This window comes from Cherax quadricarinatus, chromosome 4, assembly GCF_038502225.1.
Source record: "Cherax quadricarinatus isolate ZL_2023a chromosome 4, ASM3850222v1, whole genome shotgun sequence".
Taxonomy (NCBI): domain Eukaryota; kingdom Metazoa; phylum Arthropoda; class Malacostraca; order Decapoda; family Parastacidae; genus Cherax; species Cherax quadricarinatus.
In genome coordinates, this window is record NC_091295.1 from 25,802,027 (window position 1) to 25,819,906 (window position 17,880).

At 40.3% G+C, this 17,880-nt stretch overlaps 1 protein-coding gene across 1 annotated transcript in view; it reads left to right on the forward strand.

The window, feature by feature from the left end:
- LOC128684157 (NKAP family protein CG6066) overlaps positions 1-14,268 on the forward strand; it is a 28,734-nt gene extending 14,466 nt beyond the window's left edge. The window contains exons 2-3 of the mRNA XM_053770277.2: positions 131-216; positions 12,723-14,268. Of these exons, the coding sequence (XP_053626252.1) occupies positions 131-216; positions 12,723-13,028 (392 nt within the window). The 3' untranslated portion in view covers positions 13,029-14,268. The remainder of the gene's footprint in view (positions 1-130; positions 217-12,722) is intronic.
- Positions 14,269-17,880: the final 3,612 nt, after the last annotated feature.

Genomic DNA, 17,880 nt, shown 5'->3' on the forward strand with positions numbered 1-17,880 from the left:
GGAACATTCTTAGGAAACAAGGTGTTCAAGCTAGAGATTGATCTAAAATCACAATAAAATTATACAGTACCTAAATAATATGCAGTTTGTTGTACTAAATAATAATGCATGCTGTTTTTCCACCCTTCAGAAGACAGTGACGGAGAAATGATTGAAGAAGTGGTGGGTCCTCTTCCCAAGCCACAAGTTACTCTCTCAAAAAAAGACTATGGCAAGGTGAGGCTCTTTTTTTTTTTTTTTTTTCTTATAACCTGAACCTTTTTTTTTTTTCTTTTTTTAATGTCTGTAGTAAATACCTGGATTTACCTTGGACATACAAGCAAAATAAATAACAGTAAGAGCTAGAATTGCAATTTAGCATTGGAACATGGTTTATTGGAGACGGGGGCTTTTTGAGAGCAGTTCTTTTCATGAAAAAATAGTGAGCTTTGTCAGTGACTTGGTCTACACAGGCTGGGACTTCCCATGCCAGAGTGGCTACAGAGATGGTGCTTCTCCAGTGTTTACCATGCATGGGAACCCATAAACTTTTGTTTCCAACGTGTTGTGGCCAATCATTGGGCCACACACTTATATGGCAAGTAGCTAGACAGAATGGGTTGTTCATTACTGGACCAGCTTCATTAATTGGCTGGTTATAGAACATTTGACTGTGGTTGAGCATACAGCAAGGGCATGATCACATGGTGAACTGCCCTTGTAAAACTGCCAGTTTAGACTAATGTCTACATTAACATCAGTCAGCATATCCATCTTAATTTGATATGTGAATCTGTTATCCTCCTACACCCAGTTTCTACTTCAGTCCTTTGAGAATTGTAATTAGAAGCTTTTACATCCAGCCTTTACTCAAAGACATGCCATTATAAAATTAGAGAAGTTTTCTCTCCCCTGTGGAATTTCTGAATGTATACAAGAACTGAAAAACTTTCCTTTGACTGCTGTAACTTTGCTGTCGTTGGCTATTTAACTGATCAATAATTATTGGTCATGGAGTTCCTCCTGAACTTTGTGTTTTATGTTTAGCTGCTCACCATAGAAGTGTGTGGCCTAATGATTGGCCAAAACATGTTGGAAACAAAAGATTATTATATTCATCTAGCATCTAACTTTTCTCTTTCCCCCTTGGAAGGTTCTGACAGTTTGAGTCTGTTCTTCCCTATTGCCGTGCACAAAAGCTCAAATACCTACAGCTGCTTATCACTCCCTGTTTCTTAACCACTTCAGGTCTCATTCTCATACTGTTGCAGTTTATACTGATGGCTCTAAATCCTCTTGACAGTGTCGGGTGTGCAGCAGTGTTCCCAGACAGTGTTGTACGAGGTCATTCATTAGACTCCACTATCATTTTCACAGCTGAGCTGTATACAATTCTCATAGCAATTATAAGTATTATGTCCAGGCCTACCTCAACATTTGTGATAGTTTCAGACTCCTTTAGTGCTCTGCAGGCTATCAAAAAATTTAATTTGCATCATCCCTCAACTTTAGTTGTGCTGCATTTCAAACAGTAATGAAGACATTATTATCTGCTGGGTCCCTGGTCATGTGGATGCTCAGGGCAGCAAGCAGGTGGACTCTGCAGTACAGTCAGTGGTACATGACCTTCATGTTTCATATAAGGGTATTCCATTCTCAGACTGTTTTGCTATCATCTCTAACTACCTTCACAGTTGTTGGCAACAACATTAGTCTGAGTCGCTTCATAACAAAATAAAAGTCGACCATCACTAATCTGGCATCATTGGGACCTGTAGGGTGCCAGATTAGTGATTTTGCCAGATCATAGAGTGGTTAGGCTAGAATACACTTTTTTTTTTTTTTTCAACAAGTCGGCCGTCTCCCACCGAGGCAGGGTGACCCAAAAAAAGAAAGAAAATCCCCAGAAAGAAAATACTTTCATCATCATTCAACACTTTCACCACACTCACACATATCACTGTTTTTGCAGAGGTGCTCAGAATACAACAGTTTAGAAGCATATACATATAAAGATACACAACATACCCCTCCAAACTGCCAATATCTCAAACCCCTCCTTTAACGTGCAGGCATTGTACTTCCCATTTCCAGGACTCAAGTCCGACTATATGAAAATAACCGGTTTCCCTGAATCCCTTCACTAAATATTACCCTGCTCACACTCCAACAGATCATCAGGTCCCAAGTACCATTCGTCTCCATTCACTCCTATCTAACACGCTCACGCACACTTGCTGGAAGTCCAAGCCCCTAGCCCACAAAACCTCCTTTACCCCCTCTCTCCAACCCTTTCGAGGACGACCCCTACCCCGCCTGCCTTCCCCTATAGATTTATAAGCTTTCCATGTCATTCTACTTTGATCCATTCTCTCTAAATGACCAAACCACCTCAACAACCTCTCTTTTGCCCTCTGACTAATACTTTTATTAACTCCACACCTTTTCCTAATTTCCACACTCCGAATTTTCTACATAACATTTACACCACACATTGCCCTTAAACAGGACATCTCCACTGCCTCCAACCGTCTCCTCACTGCTGTATTTACCACCCAAGCTTCACACCCATATAAGAGTGTTGGTACTACTATACTTTCATACATTCCCTTCTTTGCCTCCATAGATAACGTTTTTTGACTCCACATATACCTCAACGCACCACTCATCTTTTTTCCCTCATCAATTAATATTATAATAAAAAAGAAGCACTAAACCACGAGGGTTATACAGCGCAGCAGGGCAGGGAAGGATGCAGGGGTAATGGGTAGCAAGAGGGAAAGGGATGATTATGAAGTGCAGCGGGGTAGTGGACAGTGCAGGGGTAGAGGGTAGCTAGAGATTAAGGTGGAAAGGACTCAGGAGAGTGCTAGAGATATCATCATCAAAGTTTGTGTAGTAAATCAGTTGCTGTCAGAAACTCAGTGAGAGAGTCTGGATTAAAGGAGGGTCCATCAGCAAGAAGAGAAGGTAAAGAAAGGGCAGCGGAGCAGAGACGACATTGGACGTAAATTCTGCATGCTCGTTGATGGTGGGCAGTCCAATAGAATGTGGCTAACAGATACTGGAACTTGACAATTCTCACAGAGAGGAACAGCACGCCTCTCCATGAGATACCCGTGAGTAAGATGAGTCTGGCTGATGCGAAGATGGGAGAGAGTAGTCTCCCAACCTCGACACTGATGACAAGAAGATGGCCAGAAACCTATACTCGGTTTAACAGAATGAAGTTTGTTATGGAGCAGATCAGATCAACGTTGTTGCCAATGGGTGCGAAGATGGGTAGCAATTACAGCAAAATAGTCCGTGAATGGAACACCTCTGTATGAAACTGGGAGGTCGTGTATGGCTGACCTAGCAGCAGTGTCTGCCTGTTCATTGCCCTGTATGTCAACATGACCAGGGACCCAACAAAAAACAATATCTCTGTGTTTGTTAGAGATACGGCGTAACCAAAGTTGGATACGAAAAACTAGGGGGTGAGGTGTATCTGATTTCTGTATAGCTACAATATGGTGTACGGCAGTATAGTTTTGTGCAGGTATTTATACCTCTGCAAAAGCAGTGATAATGTGTGAGTGTGGTGAAAGTGTTGAATGATGATGAAAGTATTTTCTTTTTGGGGATTTTCTTTCTTTTTTGGGTCACCCTGCCTCGGTGGGAGACGGCCGACTTGTTGAAAAAAAAAAAAAATTATACTACTATGTAGTATTAAGTTATGTATGAACTTTAGGTATTTTAATTGTGAAGTGTTAAGATTTAGGTAACTGAGAGATCTTAATTTAGGTATTGAGTATTTAACAGTATTTAGTTTAGGGTGAGAAGATGGTTTTTGAGGAGTCTTAAATTGATGCTCAAACCGGGTTACTTTAGTATTTACTGGTAATGAGTTCCAAATTTTGGGGCCCTTTATGTGCATACAGTTCTTATATAGTGTGATGTTCCCGTGTGTCCACAGCACACTATGTAAGAACTCTATGCACATAAAGGGCCCCAAAATTTGGAACTCATTACCAGTAAATACTAAAGTAACCCAGTCTGAACATCAATTTAAGACTCTTCTCAAAAACCATCTTCTCACCCTAAACTAAATATTAAATACTCAATACTTAAATTAAGATCTCCCAGTTACCTAAATCTTAACACTTCAAAATTTAAATACCCAAAGTTCATACATAACTAATACTTACTACATTGTAGTATAAATACCTGCACAAAACTATACTGCCTTAATTCTTATACTGTAAGCTACTTTCACCAATGCTCAATATTATATTCTAATAATATAACTTAAATATTTACTAGTATTGATATACACAACCTACAAAAAACCTTCAAATTGTCCCAATGTAATATCCCCAGATTGTAACTTGAGTTAACTTACTGTCTGCTTAAATAAAAACAGATGTACTACAAACTATGATCAATTTCTCTAGTATTAAGTAGTCTGTAAGCCATTAATTTAGTCTGCCCATAATGCCGTGGCATGATAGTGGCTCTCTTTGCACTGCAACTCATTATTGTAACTACAGAATCTCAATGTAAACTTGCAAAGAAATAAAAATTGTATTGTATAGCCTGTAAAGCACTAAGGGAGCCTGAAACGACCACAAATGGTGACACAGGCATAGATGCAATATGGATAAGTGCTGCAAGAATGGCATACAATTCAGCCATAAAAATGCTAGCCGAGGGTAATAAATGCCCTCGCACGACACTGTCTGGAAACACTGCTGCAAAGCTGATGCCATCAGAAGACTTAGAACCATCGGTGTACACTGCGATGGCATGGGAATGAGAGCGGAAGTGGTCAGGAAAAAGAGAGCAGGAAGCCACCATAGGTAGTTGGGCTTTTGCGCAGGGCAGTGGGAAAGAACAGACATGAACAGCTGGAACTTCCCAAGGGAACAGGGAAAAGTGAGATGCTATATGAACATGGAGAAGTGGTAACTGAAAAGAAAACAAGAGCGAATGTAGGCAGAGAGAAAAGGGACGGAGAAAACGGGCGACAAACAAATAAAGAACGTCTACTAACATCAGTGACTATCCTACATAAGGAAGGATTGTAGAGGTCATGAGATCGAACATAATAGCAAAGGCAATGAGCATCACGGCGATCAGACAAGGATGGAAAATTAGTTCTGCAAAGAAGCTCTCAACGGGATGAACGAAAGGCACAGAGACCTTGGTGATGTATAGGATCTAACTTAGACAGAGTTGCGGGAGAGGTTGCAGAATAGATTTGGTCACCATAATCTAGCTTGGACAAAACTAAGGTGGAATGCAAACGGAGGAGAGTGCGACGATTCTCTCTCCACAAATGATGTGTGAGAACCTTAAGGAGATTTAGCTGACCATGGCAAGTTGCCTTTAATGAAGAAATGTGAGGTCTCCACATCATCCTGTGATCAAAAAGCAGGCCCAGAAACCTGACCGTATCACATGCCGGAATACGCAAGCCGTGTAAGTACAAGGGAATATCTGATATAAATGGGCGTCTAGTGAAGGTAATGAATCAGGTTTTCATACTGGAAAATTTAAAGCCATAAGAAGTGGTCTAATGGGAGACTCAGTCTATGATAACCTGAAGGGAGTAAGCTATAGCAAAGTCATCATCATAAAGTGATGACCAAATATACGAAGGAAGAATGGAAGGTAGGTCATTTATAGCTAAGAGAAAAAGAGTAGTACTGAGGACACAACCTTGTGGGACTTCTTGGGGAAGGAAAAAAAAAAAAACTTCCCTTTTCCTCGAGCGGCTGCCTTGTGGATCAGTGGGGGAGACCTCCCGTCGTCCCCAGCCACACCACTATCCCAGCATTCGTACTTCATACGTGTCCAGTCCAACTTCTCTGCTACAAGCTTGTGATTGTGAATTGTGTTTTGAGCTTTTAATTGCTATATCTTGTATCTGCCAAGCAATCATGACACCCTGTAGGCATACCAGTGTTGCTCAAAGTGGCAAGAAAAGGTGTAAGCATTTAAGGGGTGGTATGAGGTGCACGACACGCGAGCGAAATTTTTTCGAAAAATTATGAAATCGAGTTATTTATATAGAAAAATAGCTTAACTCTTTGGCAACACAGTGGTACCAGAATCAATGTTCAACGACGTTTCTACAAAAATTATAGTCATTTATATCAGGTATGGTGACGGCGATGTGCGTAGCGTGTCTACTCTCAACCCATATATTTTTTGGAATTTTTTCCTTGTTTTTTATCGCTATTTCTTACATTATTCTTTCTAATATAATAATTGACTATTTGGCATCATAAAAAAGTAGGCGGAGCTTATCCGTAGACTTCCAACCATTTGGGAACACCAGCAGTATTCCCGCTCCAGAGAGAGGCAGGAGAAATCACTTTAATTATTATGCTTATATCAACTCCACGGCTTATTTATCTATCAGAATTGATCTAATATGATAAAATAAACACTATAAATAACAAACATGTTATATACTCTAAACTGAATAAAATAGGCCATAATATGGCGAAAGTCCACCAGCAATATTCGATATAAAATTATTATTCCTCATCTCCATGTCATATTTTGGCCTTCAGTAAGAGAAAACTGTGTTTTTAAAAGGATAACTGCATTAAAACATCAGTTTACTAAGGAAACCACCAAAACAAATGGGATTTTCGCAAAAAAAAAAAAAAAAAAAAAAAAATATCGAGACAGCGTTCCAGGCCTATATCTCGGAAGTAACTTATTCACTTATTTCTCTTTCCTACGCCTTTATTACTTAAGTAGGATGATATTCACAGAAATTGTAAAATAATGATTGTTCTTAATTTTAGTGATGAACTTTTGGAAATATTCCAAATATTTTGGGATTTATATGGAAGTAAAGGGCAGATTTTTTTTGCAACAGTCTAAGAACTAACAAACTTCATCTTTTTGTGGAATAAAGATAAAATATTTAGAGGAAAGTGCATCATTAAAAATTCGTATTAGCATTGTTCTCTCGGCACCAGGTGCCCAAACAACCTTATGTCGTCCCATATAGGACTACGATCCTGCCAAAGGATATTTTCAGTTGTTGTGTGGGGTATCTTATTGACAAATATTTACAGTAAATAGTGTAAATACATCGTCTTGTGCACCAACAATGAAAAAATCTGACGGTAAAAAAAAAAAAAAAAGTTGTTATACTGCCCCTTAAGTCTTAGAATTAACGAAGGAAACAAAGATATCCTGTGGCCATAATGAAGTGTTACTTTGTACACATAAAAAGAGGTAAACATAAGTTTGTGTGACTGACTGACTTAATGACTAACTTACTAAATGACCTGACTGACTTTCTGAATGACTTGACTGACTTACTGAATAACTTACTGAACAACTTGACTGACTGACTGACTGGCTTATTGAATCACTTGATTGATTTACTGAATGACTTGACTGACTTACTGAATGACTTAAAGTTAGACACTCCAGTACAACCATCAGCTTCAGTACCAGAACCTCTACCATCCACCTCAGCCCAGTAGGGCTACAGCATAACTCTCCACTCTTTTCACAGTCATCCACAAACACCAGCACCCACAATTTAACCCTTTCAGGGTTGGTACTGTATAAGTACGGCTTGCGCGCCAGGGTTGGTGCCATACTGGTACGCGTAAATTCTAGTGGCTTCAGATTAACTGGGAAACAGCTGGTAGGCCTAGATGTGAGAGAATGGGTCTGCGTGGTGAGTGTGCATGGTAGGAAACAATTCTGGAACCCAGTGGCGCATTGTGGGAACACCATTTTAATGCACCTTGCTCACCATGCCTTGTGGTAAGAAACTCCTCACTCCTCAGCAAATTGGGACACTTTTGTTCCCCAGTGACAGTTCTAATACAGATGGAAGTGCCAGTGAAGACGAGTTTCAAGGTTTTGACGAGGTTGTGGCCGAAACTAATGACCATAATACCGGTAATAGCGAGGAAAACCCAGACGGCCCTCAACCATCCACTTCTGGTGTTGAGCCGTCTTGTTCACGTTCAGTTGTACCAGAACAAAAAAGGACACTTATTTTTCCCATATCCAGGACTCAGATGTGAGCAATGGTGATGATAGTGATACTGAATATGAACTACAAGCTCTTGAAAACGATTCCAGTAGCGATAGTGAAGTGAAATATTCTCCAGTGATAGTGTGCCATATGCTATTCCAAGGGGAAGGAGTACATCTCGGAGTACATCCTGTGGCTGTACAACAGGAACAGATAGTGAAAATGAAGATAATAGTGTTGCAATTAGGATGGAAAATGGGCATACATCTAGTGGTGGTGCCAGCCGTGAGGCAGCAGCAGTGGGCCATGCTGCCACCCATGCCGCTGCCTCAGCTGATCTACAACAAAAGCCACCATCCCCCACTCAACACGCCAGCCTCCACAACCACCTGTCAATATCCAGTACCCACCAGCAGACTGCACCTGGGATTGGCAGGAAGCTGCCAATTTTGTTCCAAGTCCCCATCAGTTTGATGAAAGCGAAAGTGGAATACGGCCATCTTGTACACTTGGGAACAATGCCACTGAACTGGAATGTCTCGAGTTATTCTTCGACGAACCCCTGATGGAAATTATTGTCAGGGAAAGCAACAGATACACAGTACTTTCACCAAACTCACGCCTACACCAGTGGAAGGAGACAAAATAAAATTGGCAACAATAAGAAACAATAAAACCTATGGGCTATTAGGCTCTGTAAAGTTGGGGTAACGGTAAGTGTGTAAGCAAGGAAGAATGTGAATGTTGTGGAGGAATAATGTTGCGAGGGTCGCAAAATAGGAGAGGTAGAAAGTGTGTTGGTGTCCATCGAGGGTGTCGTCTCCGCAATATAGCTGGAGGTAGCGTCTGACATCTTTGTTGTTAAGGAATCCAATGATGCCATGATGTCAGAGGCAGGAGAGGTGTTGCAAGGAAAGGTAGGAGTAATTACAAAAGCAACAAAAGAGGTCTGAGGGGGGCAGGGAGTATGAACCTGGAGAGATGCGTCGGCTTGGGTAGAAGAGGCCTGCAGTGTAACAGGAGAGGAAGGAGGTTGGAGGGTAACTGTGAAGGAAGATGGGGGGGGGACTACACGAGGGGGGGTGAACCTCTACCTTCATGTGAGAGCTGGAAAGGGGGTGAGAACGAGGCTCCGAGGTAGGAGATATATTCTTTGCAAATGAAGGATGTGAAGAAAGCGTAGGTCTGCAAGGTCTCGTAGACTGAGAAGCAAGCAAATGAGCTGAGATGAAGTAGAAGTAGGAAGTGGTGTGGAGGTAGGAGTGTCAGAGGATAAAACTGCAAAAGAATTAGAAACTGGGGTGACCCCGGAAAACACAGATGCAGAGGGATTGGGAGGTGGGAGGACCGTCAAGGTTGGAGGTCTTCGGGCTACCTGAGCATACAGGACACAAGGGAGTTTACCTTGAAGGCGGAGTTGAGAGACAGCCATAGTGTAAGTGAGGCCCTCATGCTCCTTAAGATAACGGATCTCTCATTCATTATAATAAACCTGGTAATGGCGTGAAGAGGAAGGATGAGGTTCCCTGCAATTGAGACGAGGGGAAAAGACTACAAGACGTATTGGAATGATCAACTGCACTGCAGACCGGGCATTCCGCTGCAGATCTGCAGTGTTTAGCAGGGTGTCCAAAATGCCAGCAATTATGACACTGTTGGGGAGTGGGAGCTATTTGACGGACCTCTTGGCAGTGTCCCACAATATTGACAGAGAATGGAAGTTCATAGTTGAAGGTCAAACGAGCGATGTTAGCCCTTAAACTGTCCAAACGTAGATCAACGTTTTTTCAACATTTGAAAGTATGTAAAAAAAAGTAGACTTTTTTTTTTTTTTTAACATTTGAAAACGTGTAAAAAAAACTTTGATCTATGTTTCTTTTTTGTTATCGAAAATATGTAAAAAAAACGTAGGTCTACTTTTGGAGCACTACGCATGTGAACGTAAATTTGTTTGGACAGTCTAAGGGTTAATAAGAAAACGCCTCCGCCCACAAGCAGGCAGGATGTACGTATCTACCTTGAGGGTAGGGAGGTTCTGAAGGGCTAATTGTTCTAAAGTATCCTCGCTGTAGGACAAAAAATCACTTTGTACAATGGTACATGGTAAGACTACAGTACCGCTGCAAGAATTAAGAGTAGCATGCTAACGAATGGTGACTGGTATGTTATCAATGGAAGTGATGTGGGAGAGAGCATGAGCTTGCTCTGAATTCTGCACTGTTATGACACGTGCACTGCTTTGAAGAGCGTGGAAGGATATATTTTGGCCAGCATGCCATAAGAGAGTTGTACCAACTCTGTGATCAGAAAGATAATCAGTTTGAGAAATCGTTTGTAAAGAAAAGAATTTTGTCCACTGCATACTCGTTAGTCCGGTACGCAAAGGTAGCGAGTGTCGTGTAGGTCGTTTTTGAATGGTCATCGACGAATTGTCGTCAGTAGATTGTCTTGGAAGCTTAGGAGTAGAACCATGGGCAGTCTGACCCGAGTGAGGTGGGCAATCCGAGAACCGGCGCACCGTATTTGGGGAAGCCCAACTCGTTGTGAAAGGCGTGCTAGAAGCAGTGGCATGAACAGAAATGGGTGATGGTGCAACACCTGAAACAGGTGACGAGGCATCACCGGCAGATATAGGGTTACGAGAAGAGTCGAGAGAATGGTCTGACAATGATGCCAGGTCAGAACAGGGTGTGGGATCAGAATGGGGCCTGGGAGGAGGAAGAGTTTCACAGAGCCAAGACTCCATAATAATAGGTGCATCTTCTGTAATATCTTTTATTTTAAGAAAGGGGGAAAAAAAAAGGGACAGCGGAGGGACAGTCGCTAGAAGGCATGGAGGGGCCGAAAGCCCCTCCCCTCATCCGAGAGGGCACTGGCAATGAAGATGCAGCGTGGAACCTATGCCATACCCTACCCTTCATGCCAGTAAACCAGCGCTCTGGGATAGCAGCCTCGCATCCACCGAGCTACCTTGGCAGACAAAAGGATGGTTGGAAACCCACCACAAAGCATACCTCCTTCAGCTGCCACTCCCCAGAACCGACAGGCAGCTTCCAGAGATGTACACATCATCTAAAGGGCACCCCGCCCACGACCCAGAAATCCGGGAAGGGAGCAGGGCATCCTCAGACAATTCAGATTCCATGGCAAACTATGCCACCCCCGAGGGACCTCATGGAGTGGGACGAACCCCAGAAAGCCACCCCTACCTAGAAACTGTAATGCCAGAGGGGAGGACCCCAGAGGCTACAAATGGGATGGGAAACAAGGAGGGTGGGGAGAAGGGAGGAAAGGGGGGTATGGGGAGGGAAGGGAGGATTGGGGGGTAATTAGGTTCGGTCGGAGGAAGCAGACCCAAAGGTCCAATTCCTCAGACTGATAGCCTCTTTACCACTACAAGGGTTAATCAAATTAACCAACTTGACTCAAGCAAGAAATTTTGGCTTGTTCCTTCAAAGAGCTCAACACCTTCACTTATATGTAGCCTAAACCACTTCATTAGAACTTGATCTAGTTCTGAACTTTTTCCTTCATTTTTTTTCCTTTTACACATTTCTTTGAATCACTGTTAACAAAGAAACTCGGTAACTTTTCTTTTCTTTCTCGTGAATGTGGAAGATCCAATTCTGTATAATTCACACAAGCTTCTCACAGAGATAACCACTGTTGAGTTTTTTCTGAACTTTATCTTTGATGGACAATGTACAGTGTTTGTGCTTTACATGAGAAGTATTTCCTTTATTCCTTGGAACCATGGCTGGGGTTAAAGTGAGCAGGCTATAACAATAAATAGAGAAAAACAAATTGGAATGACTCGTGCGACAGGTTGGTGCGGTGACCCAGGAAATTTGAAATTATGCTGGCCAAAATTAGTGCTGGAACCAGATTAGTGATTGCTGGATCAGTGATGGCCGACCTGTATATTCTGTCTAGCCAAGTTTAGGATTCTGGTCTTCACCGATGTTGTGGTTGGGAGAATACGCTTTCCTGTATTCATATCAGGCATACACATCTCACTCGTGGGTATCTCATGGAGAGGTGCCTGGTTCCACTCTGTAAGAATTGTCCCCTCAAGGAAGGTTCCTTGATGTTGGTGAGGGGCTCTTGATTTAGGGAATTGGATCTGTGCTCCAGTTCCCCGAATTAAGCCTGAATATTCAGCCTTCCACATCCCCCCCCCAGGCGCTGTATAATCCTCCGGGTTTAGCGCTTCCCCCTTGATTATAATAATAATAATAATAATGTAAGAATTGTCAGGTTCCAGTTTAAGTTGGCCACATTCTATTAGATTGTCCTGTCTACTAGCAAGCATGCAGAATTTACCTCCAACACCCTTTCTTTATCTTCCCTCCTTGCTGATGGCCCCACCTTTGACTTTTTGACAGCAACAGATTTATTACACAACCTTTAGCTGTATAGCCCTTGTGGCTTAGCGCTTCTTTTTGATTATAATAATTACACCTTTGATTATACTTCCTTTAGCACTTCACACCGCCCTTAATAACTCTACCTCTGTTATACTCTCCACTATCACTAGTCTCTGATCAAGCACATTAAACCTGCAGCACTGTGACCCTTGTAGGTTTAGCATTTCATTATGATAATTTTACCATACAGTATTTTAAAATGTGGCAAATATAATCTTAGTTTGTAGACTACACAAAGAATTTTAAATTACATAAATTAGGAAATAAGTAGCAGTGCATTGCATTATGGATTTAGAAAATGTTGTATATTACAGGCCCTGTTGCCCGGTGAAGGTGCAGCAATGGCAGCTTATGTAGCCGAAGGTAAACGAATTCCCAGACGTGGTGAAATTGGTCTAACATCTGATGAAATAGAAAAGTTTGAGGATGTTGGCTATGTCATGAGTGGGAGTCGTCATCGGCGCATGGAGGCTGTGCGTTTACGGAAGGAAAATCAGATTTATTCAGCAGATGAGAAACGAGCCCTGGCTATGTTCAGCAAGGAAGAAAGACAAAAACGAGAAAATAAAATTCTCACCCAGTTCAGAGATATTGTTCGTAGCAAACTGAATAAGAAATAAATATATTGTATATCAAGCTGGTAGACATAGTGTATATATTGTATTAAAATAGCCTTCTAATAGGTTTATTGCCAACGAGTGATTGGTTTATTTACCATTTTGTACTGTTGTACGTGAATCTGCGTTAATTTATAAAATGCCATTGTCATAAAAGGATATCTTTTCACCTGACAATCAGCATAGTAATTGTGCTTAAAATTTTGAAAAAATTTTATGCATAAAACCTACAGTATAATAGTAGATGTATCAAGATCTCTTGGACCTGATTTTATAACATTTATATTATGTATTTGTTTACAAATGAGTGTAAATTTTCTAGCAAAAATAGGTAGACATTTGTGTAAATGTATCTTTTACAAATGATTCAGGTGGTAAATTATGTCTTAGTACAATTACTTGTATTGTGTTAATAGAAAAATATTGGGGAAATTTTAGTATCCGAGGATAAAAGACATGCAATTTATGTAGTCATGAATTTTGCTGCTTGTATATTTTTTTTATTTTCTTCAAACACTGCTGCATACATAGCAAAACAAAACTTAATGGTAATTATATTCTTTTTCCTAGGGAGCAAGAACATGGATATGCTTTTTTGTTCACCAACTTTGCTGAATAAGCAAAGATGCTTTATACTAAGAATTTTAACATTAAATAAACATTTCAGTGATGATAAATAACAAATTTAGGATACCTATAGTAGTCAGCTTTTTTCTTTAGCTGTTATTTTCCATTCAGTAATGTAAGAGCACTTTTTGATTCACCTAAATTATTTTCATTATACAGTCTTCACATAAAAGTAACAAACCTGTAAATTCATTTTGAACTTTAAAATTTTGTGAATCTGCAGAATGAAGGATGGAATTATCATGCAATGTAGTGCCCTATTTTTTAATTCTAGAATCAGTTTTGAGTGGGTATCTTTGTTCTTTGGGAGCATTAACGAATTGGAAAAGCTACACCGAACTCTACATTAATTCATTAACACCTTATGGTGCTCATCTTAATTTTCAAATTCAAAGTAATATTTTCTACTACTTCTATCTCTTACATTTTCATCTCGAACATAAGTTTGGAATACAGTTGAATACCAGAAGTTCAGATCTGTTTGTGCTGGAGCTGTTCTGAACTTTGGATCCATTTGACCTATATATGCATTAAATGTGAAAATCAAAGGTAAAATTTTAAGCAAAATTTTTGAAGACAATATTTAACAGTAAAATCATGTAGAAAATGGTACTCACCATTGCCCCTTGTTCTTATCCTCTTGTAAAAATTCATATACAGCACAAGGACACAGAGGCTAAATACTGGCATTAAAATTCCTTAATCCTTAAACTGTGTCCAACATACTAGTACTAACACAAGTGCTGTGTGTCTAGTGTACTAGTACGCAGAATTTTTTGTACCTTCAAATCTGCCACTTGCCAATATTTTTTACTTAGTACATTCTCTGGTTCTTCTCCAATCTATTCATACATTCACAAAAATCTAGGCCAATTATTATAGTCAAAAAGAAGTGTTAAACCACAAGGGCTAATCTAGGCCAGAAGGGTCCACATGGTGTATTATGGTTAACTACACAAGTGATAACTCTTGTCTTGATGTACTAATATGCCAAACTAGCAAAAGTAAACAATGAAACTGGCTGTTGTTCTTCCACCAGCAAACAAACAGGATATGGAAGTGGCACAAAGATGACTTATTTATTTCAAATTATTACTATTTCATGATACATTGGAATTAATCCACAAAGCACAAAATATACTTAACCCAGTAAAGTCAAACAATGACTTATTTCCATGTTTTGATGAGTATTACACCCTGAAACAATTAACCCTTTGAGGGTCTGTGCTATAGGTCTACTGCTTTGAAGCCAGGGTCAGTGCCATAGTTCTACGCCATAAGCCCGGCTCACTTGGATAAATTGTGAGTGGTAAACTTGGACCTAGATATGAAAGAATGCATCTATGTGGTGTGCACCATATAAAAAAAAATCCTGAAGCATGCAGTGCATAATGAGAAATATGGTGACCATGTTTTTGGATTAAAACAACAACTGTGGTTTATTTTCGTATCGTTTTTATGGTTGTATTCACGGTTTCTTGATCTCATTTCATAGAATGGAAGATACAGTGGGCCCTCCGTTTTCATCGATCTCCGTTATCACCGATTTCGGTTTTGGCTGACTTTTTTCATTGATTTTTTGGTTCTGTTTTCATCAATTACCTCGGTTTTCGTCAATCGTATGGAACCTGTCCAGTGCCCAGCATGCACAGCTGCCTCCCACACCATTTTCAGCCAGTGTAGCATTGTTTCTCGGTGAGTGAGCATGCCAGGTCATATGAAACATTTTGTAATAATCCATTGTTTTCCCACTTGTTTATTGTGTGTGACTGCTAAATAATCCACCATGGGCCCAAAGAAAGCTTCTAGTGCTAGCCCTTTGGTAAAGAATGCGAGAAACATGATATAATTCAAGAAAAAGTTTGTAGAAAAATACGAAAGTTGTGATGCTGGTAGAGGGTGCCTTCTTCAGTGATTTGGAGATTCTACTAACTCCTCCATTGTTGGAGTTATATAGGGCTACAGAAAACATCACTGCCTCACCTGCAGCCTTTACCAACATCATGTATGGCTTATGCTCACAGTGGCCCTTGTGCACCCAACAACAATAACAACAGAACACCTATCATTACATACATAATAGGCAAGTGTGACGTTAAATGTTCATTTATGCATTTTATTAGTGCTTTATACAGTAAGGCCCCGCTTTACGGCATTTCGCCTTACGGCATTCCGCTAATATGGCGATGTCAAATTATGACCAAAATTTGCTATACGGCAAGCGGTCTTTCAAATGCGGTGCCCCCCCCACCCCACCCGGTTTGTTTACATTTTCCGTGACCACATCTATTATGTCAGGTAACTTTCCAAAATTTCAAGTGTTTTAAAGTTACTGCATATTTTATATGTACTCTGATAATTATACTAATGTGTACCTGTACCTAAATATACTTACACACTGTGCTGGTGTGCAGGTACACATTAAAATCGCTGTCTCTCTCTACTCATAACGCCAATACTAAGTAATAATAATCACTCTTGGGCACACTAAATGTCTTATTTTACATCAATATAGGCATTTTCATTAATCCATCTATGATATTTTCCTCAAAATTATATATGAAACCCATTACATAGCATATAAACATGATACATACACTCACAGAATAAAAATTGATGTAAATATGAGACTTGTTTACAAAGCAGCTGTGTAGGTAGTGTCGGAAGAATTACGTTTTCTCTAGTCAAACTGGGGGATAACTAGAAAAATATTCTTTTCGTATGCCTTTACTCTCTGTATAGCAATTCATGACCCTTGTGGGTTTAGTGCTTTTTATAATAATATATTTTTTTTTTTTTTTTTAACAAGTCGGCCGTCTCCCACCGAGGCAGGGTGACCCAAAAAAAGAAAGAAAATCCCCAAAAAGAAAATGCTTTCATCATCATTCAACACTTTCACCACACACATAATCACTGTTTTTGCAGAGGTGCTCAGAATCATATATGTATAAAGATACACAACATATCCCTCCAAACCGCCAATATCCCAAACTCCTCCTTTAAAGTGCAGGCATTGTACTTCCCATTTCCAGGACTCAAGTCCGACTATATGAAAATAACCGGTTTCCCTGAATCCCTTCACTAAATATTACCCTGCTCACACTCCAACAGATCGTCAGGTCCCAAGTACCATTCGTCTCCATTCACTCCTATCTAACACGCTCACGCACACTTGCTGGAAGTCCAAGCCCCTTGCCCACAAAACCTCCTTTACCCCCTCTCTCCAACCCTTTCGAGGATGACCCCTACCTCGCCTTCCTTCCCATATAGATTTATATGCTTTCCATGTCATTCTACTTTGATCCATTCTCTCTAAATGACCAAACCACCTCAACAACCCCTCTTCTGCCCTCTGACTAATACTTTTATTAACTCCACACCTTTTCCTAATTTCCACACTCCGAATTTTCTGCATAATATTTACACCACACATTGCCCTTAGACAGGACATCTCCACTGCCTCCAACCGTCTCCTCGCTGCTGCATTTACCACCCAAGCTTCACACCCATATAATAATAATAATAATATTATTATTATCTTCATTTACTCTAAAAATGGTTTGTTGCTGTTTGTTTATTCTGAACTAACTTGTACACAATGTAAGAGTATTTGTATTGTGAGGTACACCTACCATCCGACTTACGACCAAGCTTAGTTCCGACCAACCGGTCGTAAGTTGAAATGGACGTAAGTCGAACCTTTGAAAATTGCCGGCATAATGTCAAAACTTTCCTATATAAACTACCTACATAATACTGTAATGTAAGGTACAATCATTATTTCATTCTTTTTACCATAATTTACTTCTATTGTTATATTTTAATTATTTATGTACTGTATATAATGTATACATGGTAGTGATATGTATTGTAAATTTTACATCGCATACAGTATCATATGTTACTATTATCTTTATGTACTGTTGACACAGTGGAATGGGAGAATACCACTGGTAGTGTCATCCTGGCAGAATGTTGTGTAACCTATACCCTAAGTAAAGAGAAACAACTCTGGAACGTGTGTAATACGTATCCGGCTGGCTGGCTGGTTGGCCGGCTGGATGGGTGGGTGGCTGGATGGGTGGGTGGGTAGTTGGCTGACTGGCTGACCGAATGTGGCTGTCTCTTTGTATCTCTCTCTCTGTATCTCTCTCTCTCTCACTGGTACACGTAAGTCAAATTATCATACATATTATAAATTACCTAGGATAACCCAAAAAATCCAGAC